Consider the following 17,277-nt stretch of genomic DNA (forward strand, 5'->3'; position numbering starts at 1 on the left):
AATCCATCTTGAATTAATTTTTGTATAAGGTGTGAGGAAGAGATCCAATTTCAGCTTTCTACATATGGTTAGCCAGTTTTCCCAACATCATTTGTTAAATAGGGAATCCTTTCCCCATTTCTTGTTTACAGTCCCACCAACAGTGTAAAAGTACACTATTACTCCACATCCTCTCCAGCACCTGTTGTTTCCTGTTTTTGTCAAGTTTCTTGTTTTTGTCAGATTTCCTGTTTCTTGTTTATGTCAGATTTGCCAAAGATCAGATGGTTGTAGATGTGTGGTATTATTTCCGAGGGCTGTATTCTGTCTCATTGGTCTATATCTCTGTTTTGGTACCAGTACCATGCTGTTTTGCTTACTGTAGCCTTGTAGTATAGGTTGAAGTCAGGTAACGTGATGCCTGCAGTTTTGTTCTTTTGGCTTAGGATTGTCTTGGCAATGCGGGCTCTTTTTTGTTTCCATATGAACTTTAAAGTAGTTTGTTCCAATTCTGTGAAGAAACTCATTGGTAGCTTGATGGGGATGGCGTTGAATCTATAAATTACCTTGGGCAGTATGGCCATTTTCACAATATTGATTCTTCCCTATCCATGAGCACGGAATGTTCTTCCATTTCTTTGTGTCCTCTTTTATTTCGTTGAGCAGTCGTTTCTAGTTTCCCTTGAAGAGGTCCTTCACATCCCTTGTAAGTTGGATTCCTAGGTATTTTATTCTCTTTGTAGCAGTTGGGAATGGGAGTTCATTAATGATTTGGCTCTCTGTCTGTTATTGGTGTATAGGAATGCTTGTGACTTTTGCACATTGATTTTGTATCCTGAGACTTTGCTGAAGTTGCTTATCAGCTTAAGGAGATTGGGCCTGAGATGATGGGGTTTTCTAAATATACAACCATGTCATCTGCAAACAGGGACAATTTGACTTCCTCTTTTCCTAATTGAATACCCTTTATTTCTTTCTCCTGCCTTATTGCTTTGGCCAGAACTTCCAACACTGTGTTGAATAGGAGTGGTGAGAGAGGGCATCCCTGTCTTGTGCCAGTTTTCAAAGGGAATGCTTCCAGTTTTTGCCCATTCAGTATGATATTGGCTGTGGATTTGTCATAAATACCTCTTATTATTTTGAGATAGGTTCCATCAATACCTAATTTATCAAGAGTTTTTAGCATGAAGGGCTGTTGAATTTTGTTGAAGGCCTTTTCTGCATCTATTGAGATAATCATGTGGTTTTTGTCTTTGGTTCTGTTTATACGATGAATTACATTTATTGATTTGTGTATGTTAAACCAGCCTTGCATCCCAGGGATGAAGCTGACTTAATCATGGTGGATAAGCTTTTTGATGTGCTGCTGGGTTCAGTTTGCCAGTATTTTCTTGAGGATTTTTGCATCAATGTTCATCAGGGATATTGGTCTAAAATTCTGTTTTTTTGTTGTGTCTCTGCCAGTCTTTACTATCAGGATGATACTGGCCTCATAAAATGAGTTAGAGAGGGTTTCCTCTTTTTGTATTTATTGGAATAGTTTCAGAAGGAATGGTACCACCTCCTCTTTGTACCTCTGGTAGAATTTGGCTGTGAATCCATCTGGTCCTGGACTTTTTTTGGTTGGTAGGCTATTAATTATTGCCTCAATTTCAGAGCCTGTTGTTGATATATTCAGGGATTCAACTTCTTCCTGGTTTAGTTTTGGGAGGCTGTATGTGTTCAGGAATTTATCCATTTCTTCTAGATTTTCTAGTTATTTGGAAAGAGGTGTTTATAGTATTCTCTGATGGTAGTTTGTATCTCTGTGGGGTCGGTGGTGATATCCCCTTCATCATTTTTTATTGCATCTATTTGATTCTTCTCTCTTTTCTTCTTTGTTAGTCTTACTAGCAGTCTATCAATTTTGTTGATCTTTTCAAAAAATCAGCTCCTATGTTCATTGATTTTTTGAAGGGTTTGTGTTTAGTGCTTCCTTAAGGAGCTCTTGTAAAGCAGGCCTGGTGATGACAGAATCTCTCAGCATTTGCTTGTCTGTAAAGGATTTTATTTCTCCTTCACTTATGAAGCTTAGTTTGGCTGGATATGAAATTGTGGGTTGAAAATTCTTTTCTTCAAGACTGTTGAATATTGGCCCCCAATCTCTTCTGGATTGTAGGGTTTCTGCTGAGAGATCCGCTGTTAGTCTGATGGGCTTCCCTTTGTGGGTAACCCGACCTTTCTCTCTGGCTGCACTTAACATTTTTTCCTTCATTTCAACCTTGGTGAATCTGACAATTATGTGTCTTAGAGTTGCTCTTCTTGAGGAATATATTTGTGGTGTTCTCTGTATTTCCTGAATTTGAATGTTGACCTCTTTTGCTAGGTTGGAGAAGTTCTTCTGGATAATATATCCTGAAGAGTGTTTTCCAACTTGGTTCCATTCTATTCTCCCCATCACTTTCAGGTACACCAATCAGATGTAGATTTAATCTTTTCACATAGTCCCATATTTCTTGGAGGCTTTGTTCGTTTCTTTTTACTCTTTTTCTCTAAACTTCTCTTCTCGCTTCATTTCATTCATTTGATCTTCAATCACTGATACCTTTTCTTCCACTTGATCAAATCAGCTACTGAAGCTTGTGCATGCATCACGTACTTCTCATGCCATGGTTTTCAGCTCCATCGGGTCATTTAAAGTCTTCTCTATGCTGTTTATTCTAGTTAGCCATTCATCTAATCATTTTTCAAGGTTTTTAGCTTCTTTGTGATGGGTTCAAATATCCTTCTCTAGCTCAGAGTAGTTTGTTATTACCAATCTTCTGAAGCCTTCTTCTCTCAACTCGTCAAAGTAATTCTCCGTCTAGCTTTGTTCTGTTTTTGGTGAGGAGCTGCGTTCCTTTGGAGGAGAAGAGGCGCTCTGAGTTTTAGAGTTTTCAACTTTTCTGCTCTGGTTTCTCCCCATCTTTGGGCTTTTATCTAACTTTGGTCTTTGATGATGGTGACATACAGATGGGGTTTTCATGTGGATGTCCTCTCTGTTTGTTAGCTTTCCTTCTATTGGTCTGGACCCTCGGCTGCAGGTCTGTTGGAATTTGCTGGAAGTCCACTCCAGACCCTGTTTGCCTGGGTATCACCAGCGGAGGCTGCAGAACCACAAATATTGTAGAACGGCAAATGTTGCTGCCTGATCATTCCTCTGGAAGCTTCATCTCAGGGGGCACCCGGCCGTATGAGGTGTCAGTCGGCCCCTACTGGGAGGTGCCTCCCAGTTGGGCTACTTGGGGGTCAGGGACCCACTTGAGGAGGCAGTCAGTCAGTTCTCAGATCTCAAAATCCTTGCTGGTAGGACCACTACTCTGTTGAAAGCTGTCAGACAAGGACATTTAAGTCTGCAGAAATTTATGCTGCCTTTTGTTCAGCTATGCCCTGCCCCAGAGGTGGAGTCTACAGAGGCAGGCAGGCCTTCTTGAACTGCGGTGGGTTCCAGTGAGATCCAGCTTCCCTTTCCCAGCCTCTTTGTTTACCTACTCAAGCCTCAGCAATGGCAGGCGCCCCTCCCCTAGCCTCGCTGCTGCATTGCAGTTCCATCTCAGACTGCTGTGCTAGCAGTTAGCAAGGCTCCGTGGGCATGGGACCCTCCAAGCCAGGTTCAGGATATAATCTCCTGGCATACTGTTAGCTAAGACCTTTGAGAAAGCACAGTATTAGGGTGAGAGTGACCCAATTTTCCAGGTTCAGTCTGTCACGGCTAGGAAAGGGAATTCCCTGACCCTTTGCACTTCCTGGTTGAGGTGATACCTCACCCTGCTTTGGCTCACAGTCCATGGGCTGCACCCACTGTCCGACAAGCCCCAGTGAGATGAACCCAGTACCTCAGTTGGAAATGCAGAAATCACCCATCTTCTGCATTACTCACGCTGGGAGCTATAGACTGGAGCTGTTCCTATTTGGCCATCTTGGAACTTCCCCTTGTTTTGTTTTGTTTTTTTTGTTTTGTTTTGTTTTGTTTTGTTTTGTTTGAGACAGAGTCTTGCTGTGTTGCCCAGGCTGGAATGCAGTGGCATGATCTCGGCTCACTGGAAGCTCCACCTCCCGGGTTCACGCCATTCTCCTGTCTCAGCCTCTTGAGTAGCTGGGACTACAGGCGCCCACCACCATGCCCGGCAATTTTTTTTTTTTTTTTGTAATTTTAGTAGAGACGGGGTGTCACCATGTTGGCCAGAATGGTCTCCATCTCTTGATCTCACAATCCACCCTCCTTGGCCTCCCAGAGTGCTGCGATTACAGGTGTGAGCCATTGCATCCGGCCTAACAAGTAGTTCTTAGGCCTGATCATATATACCGTGTCATATATTCTAAATATAATTTTTTTGTGTGCATTTTAGTGTACTAGATTTTCACAGATTATAATGCCACAGGTCCTACATATAACCTAATTTTATGAAAATACTTAGATTAGCATATTTATTTCCTCATTCTAACTTAGAGGCAAGGTATAGGCCAGTTCTTTGGACTTACCTCTTAGGTGAAAAGTAGTTATTTTTTTGTTTTGAGTTATAACGTCTCTGAATTTACATATCCAATAAAAATGACTTGATTTTTTTAATGTCAATTTTTTTCGGTAGCAAATGCCTCTTATTATTGCTGGAAATGAGCAACAAAAGAAGAAGTATTTGGGGAGATTCACTGAGGAGCCGTTGATGTGTGTGAGTATGTGTAGCTGCCGCTTTATTTCACACTTAAGGGAACAAAGGTGCTATTTCTCCTTTTCAGTCTATATGTATATACTGGGAGATATACCATTGAAACAAATATTAGCGACATATTATTGCAATGATGTTTCGAGGATGCCAAGAAAGTGTCGTAACTGGTCGAGGGCTGAGGCTCATACCTGTAATCCCAGCACTTTGGGAGGCTGGTTGGGGGCAGATTACTTGAGGCTAGGAGTTCACAGCCTGGCTAACATGGTGAAACCCCGTCTCTACTGAAAATACAAAAATTAACCAGGCGTGGCGGTGCTTGCCTATATAATCCCAACTACTCAGGAGGCTGAGGCATGAGAATCGCTTGAACCTGGAAGATGGAGGTTGCAGTGAGCAGAGATCACACCACTGCACTGCTGCCTGGGCGACAGAGTGAGTGAGACTGTCTCAAACAAACAACAAGAAAAAAGTGTCATCATAATTTCCTTGCTTATTTCCAGGAGAAGAGAGATCTACTTGTGATGTCTTTGGGATGTCAAAAAGTGTCATAATAATCCCCTTACTTCAGGAGAGAGAGTTCTATTTAATGGAGCATTCTACACTTCAAGAACTGAGTCACTGTGTCAGGAAGTTCAGATTGAATGTAGGGCAATGTGTGTTTGAACTAGTAGTGTTTTGAATTAGTAAAAAATTAATGTTGGTTGGTCGTGGGGGCTCACGCCTGTAATCCCAGCACTTTGAGAGTAGAAGGCAGGTGGATCACCTGAGGTCAGGAGTTTGAGACTAGTGTAGCCGAAATAGAGAAACCCCATCTCTACTAAAAATACAAAATTTAGCTGGATGAGGTGGTGCTTGTCAGCTACTCGGGAGGCTGAGGCATGAGAATCTCTTGAACCCAGGAGGCAGAGGTTGCGAAGTAAAGATGGCGACACTGCACACCAGCCTGGGCAACAGAGTGAGACTCTGTCTCAAAAAAAGAAAGCAATTAATGTGGGCTGGGCATAGTGGCTCACACCTGTAATCTCAGCACTTTTGAGAGGCTAAGGCAGGAGAACTGCTTGAGCCCAGGAGTTCAAGACCAGCCTGGGCAACACAGTGAGACTCTGTCTCTAAATAAATAAATAAAATTCATGTGAACCTGCAACTGAAGAAAGAGCAACTTATTTGTTGAATGACTGAACGACTTGGGAAGAATAGTTGTAGAGTTTATTTAAACCTCTGAAAGCAACTCAACAAATTTTTAAATTAGATTTTTTTTAAAAGGTTACACACACACACATGCACACACACACACAGGCTCTATTCTTAAACTGTTGTTTACCTGAGGATTTTTACTTCTTGTTTACTCAAACATATTTCAATCTAAGGTGTGGTTGTTATACTGAAATACAGTAGATTTATTAGTTTTGAGCAAATAATGAGAATTCATTTTAACAGAAAATAATACTTGAAAATAAATGATTTTTATTTCAGATACCTAAATTTCAAGCAAACTGTTTAATAAAGGCATTTGTACATATTTGCTAGGAAATTTGCAATTTTTTTTAACAATTGAGAGTTTAGCTAAACATTCTCACTATTGTCTGTAAGAACTGTGTGAAACATCTAGATTGTTCTCCTGTAGAGTATAGTCAGCTCTCCATATCCATGAGGGAATGGTTTAGGACCTGTTGTACTCCACATCAATATTTTTGGTTGCCAAGTCCCTTATACAAAATGTACAGTTAGCCCTTCGTATCTGTGGGTTTTGATCCACAGTTGGTTGAATTCCAAAACTCGTGGATGCCAAAGGCAAACTTTTAAAAAATTAAAATTTTATAACTTTTCTGATTATAAAATACTGAGAAGAGAAATTTAGAAATGTTTAAAGTAGAACAAAAATATCTGTTATCCCTCAGATACGGAGTTAATTAGTATTACTTCCTTATTGTAGTGCCTACCAGATTTTCAGATATGTAACTGTGTTTGTAACAGTTAGTGCCCTATTATATACATGTAGTTTTATGTACTTCTTTATTTAACAACATGAACATTTTCTTATTCCTTCCTTCTTTTTACATGCTGTAACAGTACTGCATAATTTGCTATCTGATGGATATGCTATAAATTATTTCACTGTTCTATACTGTTGAATGTTTAAACTCCTTGGGTTTTTACTTTAGAAAATAATGTTATGGTAAAAAATAATACAGAAAAAATTTTTTTCAAAAAATGATCAAATAAGAAGCCAAGAACAGGCCAGGCATGGTGGCTCATGTCTATAATCCTAACACTTTGGGAAGCCAAGGCAGGAAGACTGCTTGAGGCCAGGAGTTCAAGACCAGCCTGGGCAACATTGAGAGACTCTGCCACCATATATATATAATATATAGTATATATTATACAATATACTATATTATATATACATAATATATAGTATATATTATACAATATACTATATTATATATACATAATATATAGTATATATTATACAACATACTATATTTTATATACATAATATATAGTATGTTGTATAATATATAGTATGTTATATAGTAATACTATATCATATATAGTATTATAAATATATATTATATATCAATGCTATATATTGCATATATAATATAGTATAAATATAGTGTTATAAATACAACATTTTACATTGTATTATATATTATATATAATATAATATACATACAATATACTATATATACAATATATAATAAACTATATATTATATATAATTATACAATTATATATTTATATATTATAGTTATATATAATTATATAATTATAATATATAAATTATATTGTATTATACATATACACAATATATAATTTATACATTGTATAAATTATATGTATAATACACTGTAGTATATATACTATATAATGTACTATATATGTATATTACTATGTAATATACTATATCATGTATAATTATATATTTATATATAACAAAATATATAAAAATATATAAATATATGTAAAACAAAAAAGAAAAAGAAAAAGAAGACAACAACAACTCCGAAGAACCAGTAGTGACAAGCCATTTTGTATAGAAAAAAACAGGCCCATTTACTTCACAAGCTTTAAAATCTTCACTGTATTATGAAACAGAAAGATGTCTAATATCATATTTCAGGGAAAAAAATACCTTAAAGTTGTTTAAAACAAAATTTTGGTACTTAAAAGGGGCATCTTTTATGGACAACTCCTTATTTTGTTGTGATGCTGAATACATCATCAAATCTCCAGGTAGTGGAGTAATCTAGTTCAGTTAACTTGAGTGACACCTGAATCCCTTCTACAGAATCCGTGTCAAAAGCCATCTAGCTGACATGTTTTTATACCTCAGGTGCCTGGGAATCAACACCTTCTGAAGCAGCATAATTTGTGAGCATCTGTTATCATTAAACAAATATTTTAGATTATATGATGCTGAAGCACAGAACCTGTCATTTTTTTAAAAATTTTACCAGTTCATACTATAATAGGTGTTCAATAAATGTTAGAGTGATTTCACTGTAATTTTCTCTTCGCTATATTGCTTTTCAGATGTTTGAGTAAGTTATTTTTATTTATTTACTTTTTGAGATGGAGTCTTGCTCTGTTCCCCAGGTTGGAGTGCAGTGGTGCAATCTTGGCTCACTGCAACCTCTGCCTCCTGGGTTCAAGCGATTCTCCTGCCTCAGCCTCCCAAGTAGCTGGGACTACAGGTGCGTGTCACCTTGCCTAGCTAATTTTTTGTAATTTTAGTAGAGATGAGATTTCACTGTGTTAGCCAGGATGGTCTGTACCTCCTGACCTTGTGATCTGCCCACCTTGGCCTCCCAAAGTGCTGGGATTACAAGTGTGAGCCACCGCGCCCAGCCGAGTGTAGTTATTATTATTATTTATTTATTTATTTATTTTTTCTGAAATGGAGTCTCGCTCTGTCACGTAGGCTGGAGTGCAGTGGTACTATCTCGGCTCACCTCCCAAGTTCAAGTAATTCTTCTTCCTCAGCCTCCCAAGAAGCTGGGATTAGCCAGGCACCCACCACCACGCCTAGCTAAGGTTTTGTATTTTTAGTAGAGACAGGGTTTTACCATGTTGGCCAGGCTGGTCTTGATCTCCTGACCTCAAGTGATCCACCTGCCTCAGCCTCCCAAAGTGCTGGAATTACAAGCCTGAAGCCTGACCCACCATGCCTGGCCTTAAGTAATCATTTACAATGCCCCTATATACACTTACTGTTTTGAATTAAAATAAAATGTTTATAGTTTCTTTTTTGTTGTATATTTTTAAAAAGTAAATCGACATGGGTTCTTGCTATGTTGATCAGGCTGGTCTTCAACTCCTGGTCTCAAGTGATCCTCCCATCTCAGCCTCACAGAATGCTAGGATTACAGGCAGGGGCCACTATGCTTGGCCCAATTTCTTTCTTCTTTGGACTGTAAGTACCTTAAGGGCAAGGAACTTGTTTCTTTATTATCCACAGTACCTGCCACTCTTGAATTAACTTGCACTAACACTTGCCTTCTACCACCCGCTTTTATCCATTACTGCTTATGTCTTGTCACTCCTCTGTTTAAGAGCCTTAAGAGGCTCCCCTCAGATAAAATTTTAAATTTCTAATGTGATATAAAAGATTCTCGTCAACCATTTCATTCCTTTCTTTCCAGACTCATGTCTTACCATTCCCTTACATGCACAGAATTTACATACTGTGGAGCTCTGATACTTTCAGCATTACAAACACTGGGTGACTCTGTTTCTTATCTTATTATCATAGCATATCCCATTACTTGTACCTGGAATGCATATTCCTCCTCTTTATCCCTCCTCCCAAAGAAGCCATTTTCCTTTTTGAGACTTAATTTAAACATCCTCTCCCCTGGGAAGCTAGTTTCTCAAGCCCCTTGTCTGTGACTTTCACACATAGAGTTGCAGTATAGTTATTTATCTCCACTGTTACATTGTGAAAATCTCTAGGACTGAATGTCGTTTACCTCTGGTTTCCCCATATGCTAGTTTATATCGTGGTACATAGTAGATATTCGGTAAATGTTTGCATGAATGAATACATGTGAAATTGAATTTAATTAACTTGTTTGAAGCTATCTAAAATTTTCACTTTTTTGTTAAATATATGATTTGTTGATCTACCTATGCCTAATTTTAATTATATATTAAATGTTTTTAGGCCAGGCACTGTGACTTGTGCCTGTAGTCCCATCATTTTGGGAGGCTGACACGGAGGATTGCTTGAGCCCAGGAAGTTGAGACCAGCCCAGGCAATATAGTGAGACTACATCTCTACAAAAAATTTAAAATTAGCCAGGCATGGTGGTGTGTGCCTGCAGTCCCAGCTATTATACACAGGAGGCTGAGGCGGGAGAATTTCCTGAATCCAGGAAGCTGAGACTGCATTGAGCCTCTGTGTTCCAGCCTGGGCAACAGAGCGAGACCCTGCCTCTTACAAACAAAACAGAAAAGTTTTGACATTTGAGTGGTTTATTTGATTTTCTAAGAACATTTTAAGTTTAGATATTTAAAAATATTTAAAATACAGCTTAAAAAAAATAAAACAATCCTGTTTCCAAACATTCAAAATTTAATCACTAACATTTAATTTCATTTCTCTTATTTTTATATATTCAAGGCTTATTGTGTAACAGAACCTGGAGCAGGCTCTGATGTAGCTGGTATAAAGACCAAAGCGGAAAAGAAAGGAGATGAGTATATTATTAATGGTCAGAAGATGTGGATAACCAATGGAGGAAAAGCTAATTGGTATGTTGTTCAATACATCTTTGTATATTTTTTCTTAATTGTTTCATCTTCAAATCTCTCTTTCTTCTTTCTGTATATTTTTAAACCACTACAGTTAAGGTATGTTTGTGGAACTGGAAGGTCTATAGGAGATTATAAACAGTTTGGTGATTTTCAAAAACTATTTTTAAGCCCCTGCACTATTTTTTCAAATTAACTCTCAAGTTTAATGTGTAAAATAAAATACAAATGCATGCTCTGTTTGATTAGGAAGGCTAGCACTGTATCTACCTGGCTTATTATCTCCACTCCTCATCTCCTATACCAGCCGCTCCTTGGAATCCTAAGACTCTAAGGAAAAAGGAAAAACTTTGGTATAGTGCCTGTCTCCAATTGTCAGAAATAAACAGAAGCAGTCTTAAAACACGTTATCCATTAGAGAAGGCAGAATTTGACTTTAAAAAAATCTGGAAATTTCTAATATATGGTCAAAAAATAATATGGAGGTCAGCAAAGGATCAAACATAATTTGTATAAATATAAAATATTAAAGAAGAACACTTGATTATTTGTTGATAAAAGATGAGGAAAATTCAGTAAGTAACTCTTAAGCTCAGTAGAAATCAATAGTATGGGCCGGGCGCGGTGGCTCAAGCCTGTAATCCCAGCACTTTGGGAGGCCGAGACGGGCGGATCACGAGGTCAGAAGATCGAGACCATCCTGGCTAACACGGTGAAACCCGTCTCTACTAAAAATACAAAAAAACTAGCCGGCGAGGTGGCAGGCGCCTGTAGTCCCAGCTACTTGGGAGGCTGAGGCAGGAGAATGGCGTAAACCCGGGAGGCGGAGCTTGCAGTGAGCTGAGATCCGGCCACTGCACTCCAGTCCGGGCGACAAAGCGAGACTCCGCCTCAAAAAAAAAAAAAAAAAAAAAAAAAATCAATAGTATGAGCCTTTAAAAAACTAATATAATTTTAAGCCAAAGTAATAGAAGTACAGCATCAAATAGGAGAGAAGAAAATGGTGACAGTTCTGGGCAACACATTAAACATGTATTGAAAAAATTGACTAAATCTAGAAGCAGGTAAGTGTGTTGCATTGGGAGGAGCCTACAAAACATGTTCTGAAAAGCAGAGCCTTGGTTATTTTGGAAGAATCTTGAAGTTTTTCAAATATTATTACACAGAAAGATGATCAGGCTTATGTGTTTACTTCAGGATGCCAGCTTAGAATTGGTGGGTGAAAGTTAGAAAAATGTAGAATTGGGAGGGGGGAGGGATAGCCTTAGGAGATATACCTAATGTAAATGACGAGTTAATGGGTGCAGCACACAAACATGGCACATATATACATATGTCACAAACCTGCACGTTGTGCACATGTACCCTAGAACATAAAGTATAATAAAAAAAAAGAAAAGACAAATGTAGAATTTAGCTTAATCTAAGGACAAGTTTTCCAGCAGCAGTGCTGTTAAGTTGTCATGGGAAATACTGTATTTACCCATCACTACAAGTATATAGAGAGTTTCTAGAATAACTTTTTATTGATTGGAATAATGTACTAAATGGCCTGTCTCTTTTTGTAAAATTTCTGATTCAATATATTTGCGTGCCATATAGTACAGTTTTCTAGCAAATAAAACATCATTTTTTCAGAATGAACCTACTAAAAAGTTATTTAGTTTAAACATCCGTCTCAAAAAAAAAAAAAACATATCAATCAATTCCTTATGAGCATCCTAAATATGTTCAGTATTATGGAGTGCTATATCTTTACCTTTAAGCAATTCCTGGTAATACCAGCAACTAATAAAGAATGAAGAAACTGTTAAAATTGAACAAGTTGAGAGAAATTGACCAATGCAGTTTGAAGTTTTTGTAATTTTAAAAACAGATTAGTCAGGTGCAGTGACTCACGTCTGCAATCCCAGCACTTTTGGAGGCTGAGGCAGGAAGATTGCTTGAGCCTAGGAGTTCAAGACCAGCTTGGGCAACATAACGAGACCCCATCTTTACAAAATTGAATGAAATAACTGATTACAACTGTTCACTGTTCATATAGTAAGGCAAAGTAGGTAACATATGAAACCAGATAACAATTTTTATGATTTTGTTACTATTAATATTAAATAAAACTATAGAATGAGTGGTAATGTATTGGTTTTAAGCAAAGAAAATAAGTTTGTGTTGTTAAGGGAAGAATATACCTTTTTAAAAGAATTTTTCATGTACCAGGGTATATGCAACATGAATTAGATGCTTGGATATTTGCATTTTTTTTCTTATGTTTCACTTCAAAATCTTTCTGAGAAATTCTTCTGTAGGAAAAAATCAGCAAATATTCGTAATAACTCAGCTATAACAAAAACACTGACTTGCTGCATAAAGAAACAGTAGTTGGAACATATGGGTCTCTGTTTTATATTATTCCTTTTCACAGGCAGCTCTATTTGTCCTCCTTTTCAAGATAGCATGCCCCTTAAAAAATAAAATTAGTTTTGGGAAAGAAAAAGTGCCAGTTTCAACATGCACAGACTCTCTTGTTATATTACATTATTATTATACCAGGGATTTTTACTTACAACTCATACTACTAAAACGAAGTTAAATAGCATACTGTAGTCCCTCCTTATCCTTGCAGGATACGTTCCAGGACCCCTAGTGGATGCCCGAAGCCTCAGAAGTACCAAAACCCTATATACACTATATTTCTACACATATATACTTATGATAAAGTTTAATTGATAAAGTGGGCCCGGCAAGAGATTAACAACAACTACTAATGAAATAGAACTATAACCAATATATTGTAATAAGTTATGTAAATGTTAGGCCAGGCATGGTGGCTCACACCTGTAATCACAGCACTTTAGAAGGCCCATGTGGGAGGATCCCTTGAGTCTAGGAGTTTGAGACCAGCCTGGGCAAGGTAATGGGACTTCATCCCTACAAAAAATAAAATTAGCCGGGCATGGTGGCACGTGCCCATAGTACCAGTGACTCAGAAGAGGTGGAAGGATCACCTGAGCTGGGGAAGTCGAGGCTGCAGTGAGCCAAGATCATGCCACTGTACTCCAGCCTGGGCAACAGAGTGAGATCTTGTCCAAAAAAAAAAAAAAAGTTATGTAAATGTCCTCTTTGTCTTTCAAAATATCTTATATGTACTGTACTGCGGGTAACTGAAACCACAGAAAGTGAAACCCCATGGAATGGGGGAGGGCCTACTGTGTTATTAGACATAGACCTCAAATACTATCTCTTCCACAGCTCTTTTAAACCTGATTATTTATTTCCTCATTTGTAAAATGTAGGTAATAATAATTGGGATTGTTAAGAGGATTAACTGAGAGAGCAGTCACCATGTGTTATTTGCTGATATTATCACCATTATCGGGTGTGTGTATCTCTTAGGTATTTTTTATTGGCACGTTCTGATCCAGATCCTAAAGCTCCTGCTAATAAAGCCTTTACTGGATTCATTGTGGAAGCAGATACCCCAGGAATTCAGATTGGGAGAAAGGTAAAGTGTTTATCAATGATTAGGGTCCCAAATATTATTTTAATTATAAATTGCAAATTACTTAACTTTCCTTTAATGAAAACACTTGTTTGTAGTAAGTTGGAGTAAAATAAAGCTGTGTTTTAATGATATTAGATCAAATAGTCTATATACTACTGAAGATTTTGTGAGCAGTCATTTCAAGTCATTTTGAAAGAGTAGTACCAACCTGTGAAGAAGGCTAATAACAGCTGTGAGGAATAATGAAGTAAAATCAAGCTACCATTTATATTACCTGACCAATAATAAGAATTTTGGATATTTCAAAGGACTTTCCCACACTTTTCCCCATTGGATCCTCACAGCAACCTTTTGGTAGGATAAGTGGCATTATGCCCATTTTACAGATAAAAACAATGTGACATAATTGAGATTATACTAGGTCATATAACACTAAGAAAAACGTCTATGCCTGAAAAGAATGTAGAAAATAGCAAATAGCCTTGAATGTAGAAAGGCAAGAAAATCTTATTTAAATAAGAAAAGGTAATTTAACATATTTGAAAAGGTTTGTATTCTGAATATGTGGAGATAAATTTGGCGTTTAAAGTAGACTAAAGAGAAAAGAGTTTAAAATTTTATAAATCAGAGTTTAAAATTATAAATTTTATAAAGAAGGAGAAATGAAGTCAATAAAGTAATTTTTTTCCTTTTTTTTTTTTTTGAGACAGCATCTCGCTCTGTTGCCAAGGCTGGAGTGCAGTGGCAGGATCTCAGCTCACTGCAACCTCTGCCTCCCGGGCTCAGACAATCATCCCACCTCAGCCTCCTGAGTGGCTAGGATTATTGGCATGCACCACCACACCTGACTAATTTTTGTATTTTTTGTAGAGACAGGGTTGCGCTGTGTTGCCCAGCCCGGTCTCAGACTCCTGGGCTCAAGTGATCCTCCCACTTTGGCCCCCTAAAGTGCTGGGATTACAGGACGAGCCACTGCGCCAAACCAAGGTCACAAAGTGAGAGGCAGAATTGAAATCAATATGAAGGTATCCTAGGACCTTACCCAGTGTAGTTTATGATGCTATATTGTGCTATATTTTCAATCAGATATTAAAGGTAGACTGCACCTGACAAAACTGATGATACTGTTGTATGTAACAAAATATAAGAACTAAAAATTGTTGTGCTTTTCCCAATAAATTGTTTTTTATTTATGTAACAGATCATGTTTCTGTCTTAGGAATAGTTGCTAGCAAACTTGGCCAAATGTATGGCCCATCTTTAGAAAGTATAAAGGACCTAACAGCTTATACTTTTTTTAGTAGTAAACTCACTCCTGATTTTATCTTGCTATTTCTAGTTTTTTTTTTCTTTTTGCCTAATGTTCTTACTTAAAAAAAAAAAACTCTACTTCAATAAATATTTATGTAGTGCATACTATATACAGTATTATAGCTATTAGTGATACAGTATGGATCAAAATAGACAAAAATCCCTGGCCTTAGGTAAATTACTTTCTAGTGAGGCATATAGATAATTATGTTGTATATATTTAAGCCTCCTTAAATCCTTATTGAAACAAATAGATATTTACAAGTTTGTGAAATTTGATGTTTTCAGGCCAGGTTTGGTGGTTCATGATTGTAATCCTAGCACTTTGGGAGGCTGATTTGGGAGAACTGCTTGAACCCAGGAGTTCAGGACCAGCCTAGGCAACATATTGAGACTTTACCTCTACAAAAAAAAAAAAAAAAATTTAATTACCCAGTTGTAGTGATGCACACCTGTAGTCCCAGGTACTTGGAAGGCTGAAGTGGGAGGATCACCTAAGCCCAGGAAGTCAAGGCTGCAGTGAGCTATGCTCGTGTTGCTGCACTGCAGCGTGGATGACAGAGTGAGACCTAATGTTTTCAAATGTTTTGTGTTTTAGAAATTACATGGTTTGAGATGAGCCCAGGAAGCATTTTGGTTTTAAATGTTGTGGGGTTTGGGATGAATCTGGTAAAGTGTTTTCTCATTATATCTGAATGGTGGTCCAAGATTCTAGTTTATCAACTTTTAATGACAAAATAAAGGGATGTTGGTTTCTTCCTAGGTCAAACTATTGTTATCATTTCTTCAAACTCAGAAACAGACTATTAAAACCAGCAAATTAAAGAATTAGTTTATAGCTCTTTGTTTCCAATGCTCCTGTTTCTCATTCTGCTTATTAAAAATGAGATCAAATTTTTTTCCTTATTAAGAGTTATGTCTGCAACTTCCTCTCATGATTCAGCATAACACTAACAGTTATATACAAAGAGAAAGGGAAAAAATAAAGCAAATGTATCAAAATGTTAACAACTGGCGAATCTATTACAGGTGAAGGGTATGTAAGTACTTATATGCCTATTACAACTCCTCCATTGGTTTGAAAATTTTTAAAACAAAAAGTTGAGGGAATGTAGCTAGTTTAGTAGTTTCTTATAAAGTTAAACATACACTTACCACATAACCAGTGCTCTTAGATAAATACCCAAGAGAAATGAAAATAAGGACCTATATACAAATGTTTATTGCAATTTTATTAATGATTGCTAAAAATGAGGGGGTGGTATCCATCAACTAGTGAAAAGATAATGGATATATGGTACATCCATAGAGTGGGATACTAGTCAGCAGTAAAATAAATGAATTATTGATTGTGCAGCAACATGGGTGAATCTCAGAAGCACTATACTAAGTGAAAAGTCAGACACAGAAAGCAGACTTTATTATTTCACTTAAATGACGTTCTGGAAAAGGAAAAACTACACGGAGAGAAATCACACAGTGGTTGCCAGGGGATAGGTGTAGAATAAGGAAATTGACTATAAAAGGAGAACAAGGTAACTTTTTGGGGTTCTAAAATACTCTATATTTTGAGCATGGTGGTGGTTACACACATACATTTGTCAGAGTTATTAGAAATGTATACATAAAAATGATGACTTTTCTACATGTAAATTATACCTCAATAAATCTAATTTTAACAAAGAGTCAAAGAAAAACAATCAATTTTTATTCAGTAGATTATTTTACTAGCTTTATTAAGATTAAAGGTCTCAAATCAGATTGTATTTACTAAATGTTTTTTCTGACATGGTAAAATAGATAGCTTTCAAACATATAATGAGATTTGTCTTTGTTGATAAGATGTACTTGTAGACCTTTAGACTAGTGTGGTTTCAAAATTTGTGAAATGTTGTTCGAGATTATGGTTGGCAAATTTTTTTGTAAAGGTCCAAATTATAAATATTTCAGGCTTTGCAAGCCGTATCTCTGTCACAACTACTCAGTTCTGCCATTGTAGCAAGAAAGTAACTGTAGATGATATGTAAACAAATAGGTGTGACT

General features: G+C 37.0%; 1 protein-coding gene across 3 annotated transcripts in view; it reads left to right on the forward strand.

The window, feature by feature from the left end:
* The window catches only part of ACADM (acyl-CoA dehydrogenase medium chain), a 41,803-nt gene that overhangs the window by 10,556 nt on the left and 13,970 nt on the right, over positions 1–17,277 (forward strand). For all 3 annotated transcript variants that reach the window (XM_033225328.1, XM_033225326.1, XM_033225327.1), the window contains 3 exons: positions 4,587–4,667; positions 10,291–10,421; positions 13,815–13,923. In XM_033225328.1, the coding sequence (XP_033081219.1) occupies positions 4,587–4,667; positions 10,291–10,421; positions 13,815–13,923 (321 nt within the window). The remainder of the gene's footprint in view (positions 1–4,586; positions 4,668–10,290; positions 10,422–13,814; positions 13,924–17,277) is intronic.

This window comes from Trachypithecus francoisi, unplaced genomic scaffold (assembly GCF_009764315.1).
Source record: "Trachypithecus francoisi isolate TF-2019V2 unplaced genomic scaffold, Tfra_2.0 Lachesis_group12, whole genome shotgun sequence".
In the NCBI taxonomy this organism is placed as follows: Eukaryota; Metazoa; Chordata; class Mammalia; order Primates; family Cercopithecidae; genus Trachypithecus; species Trachypithecus francoisi.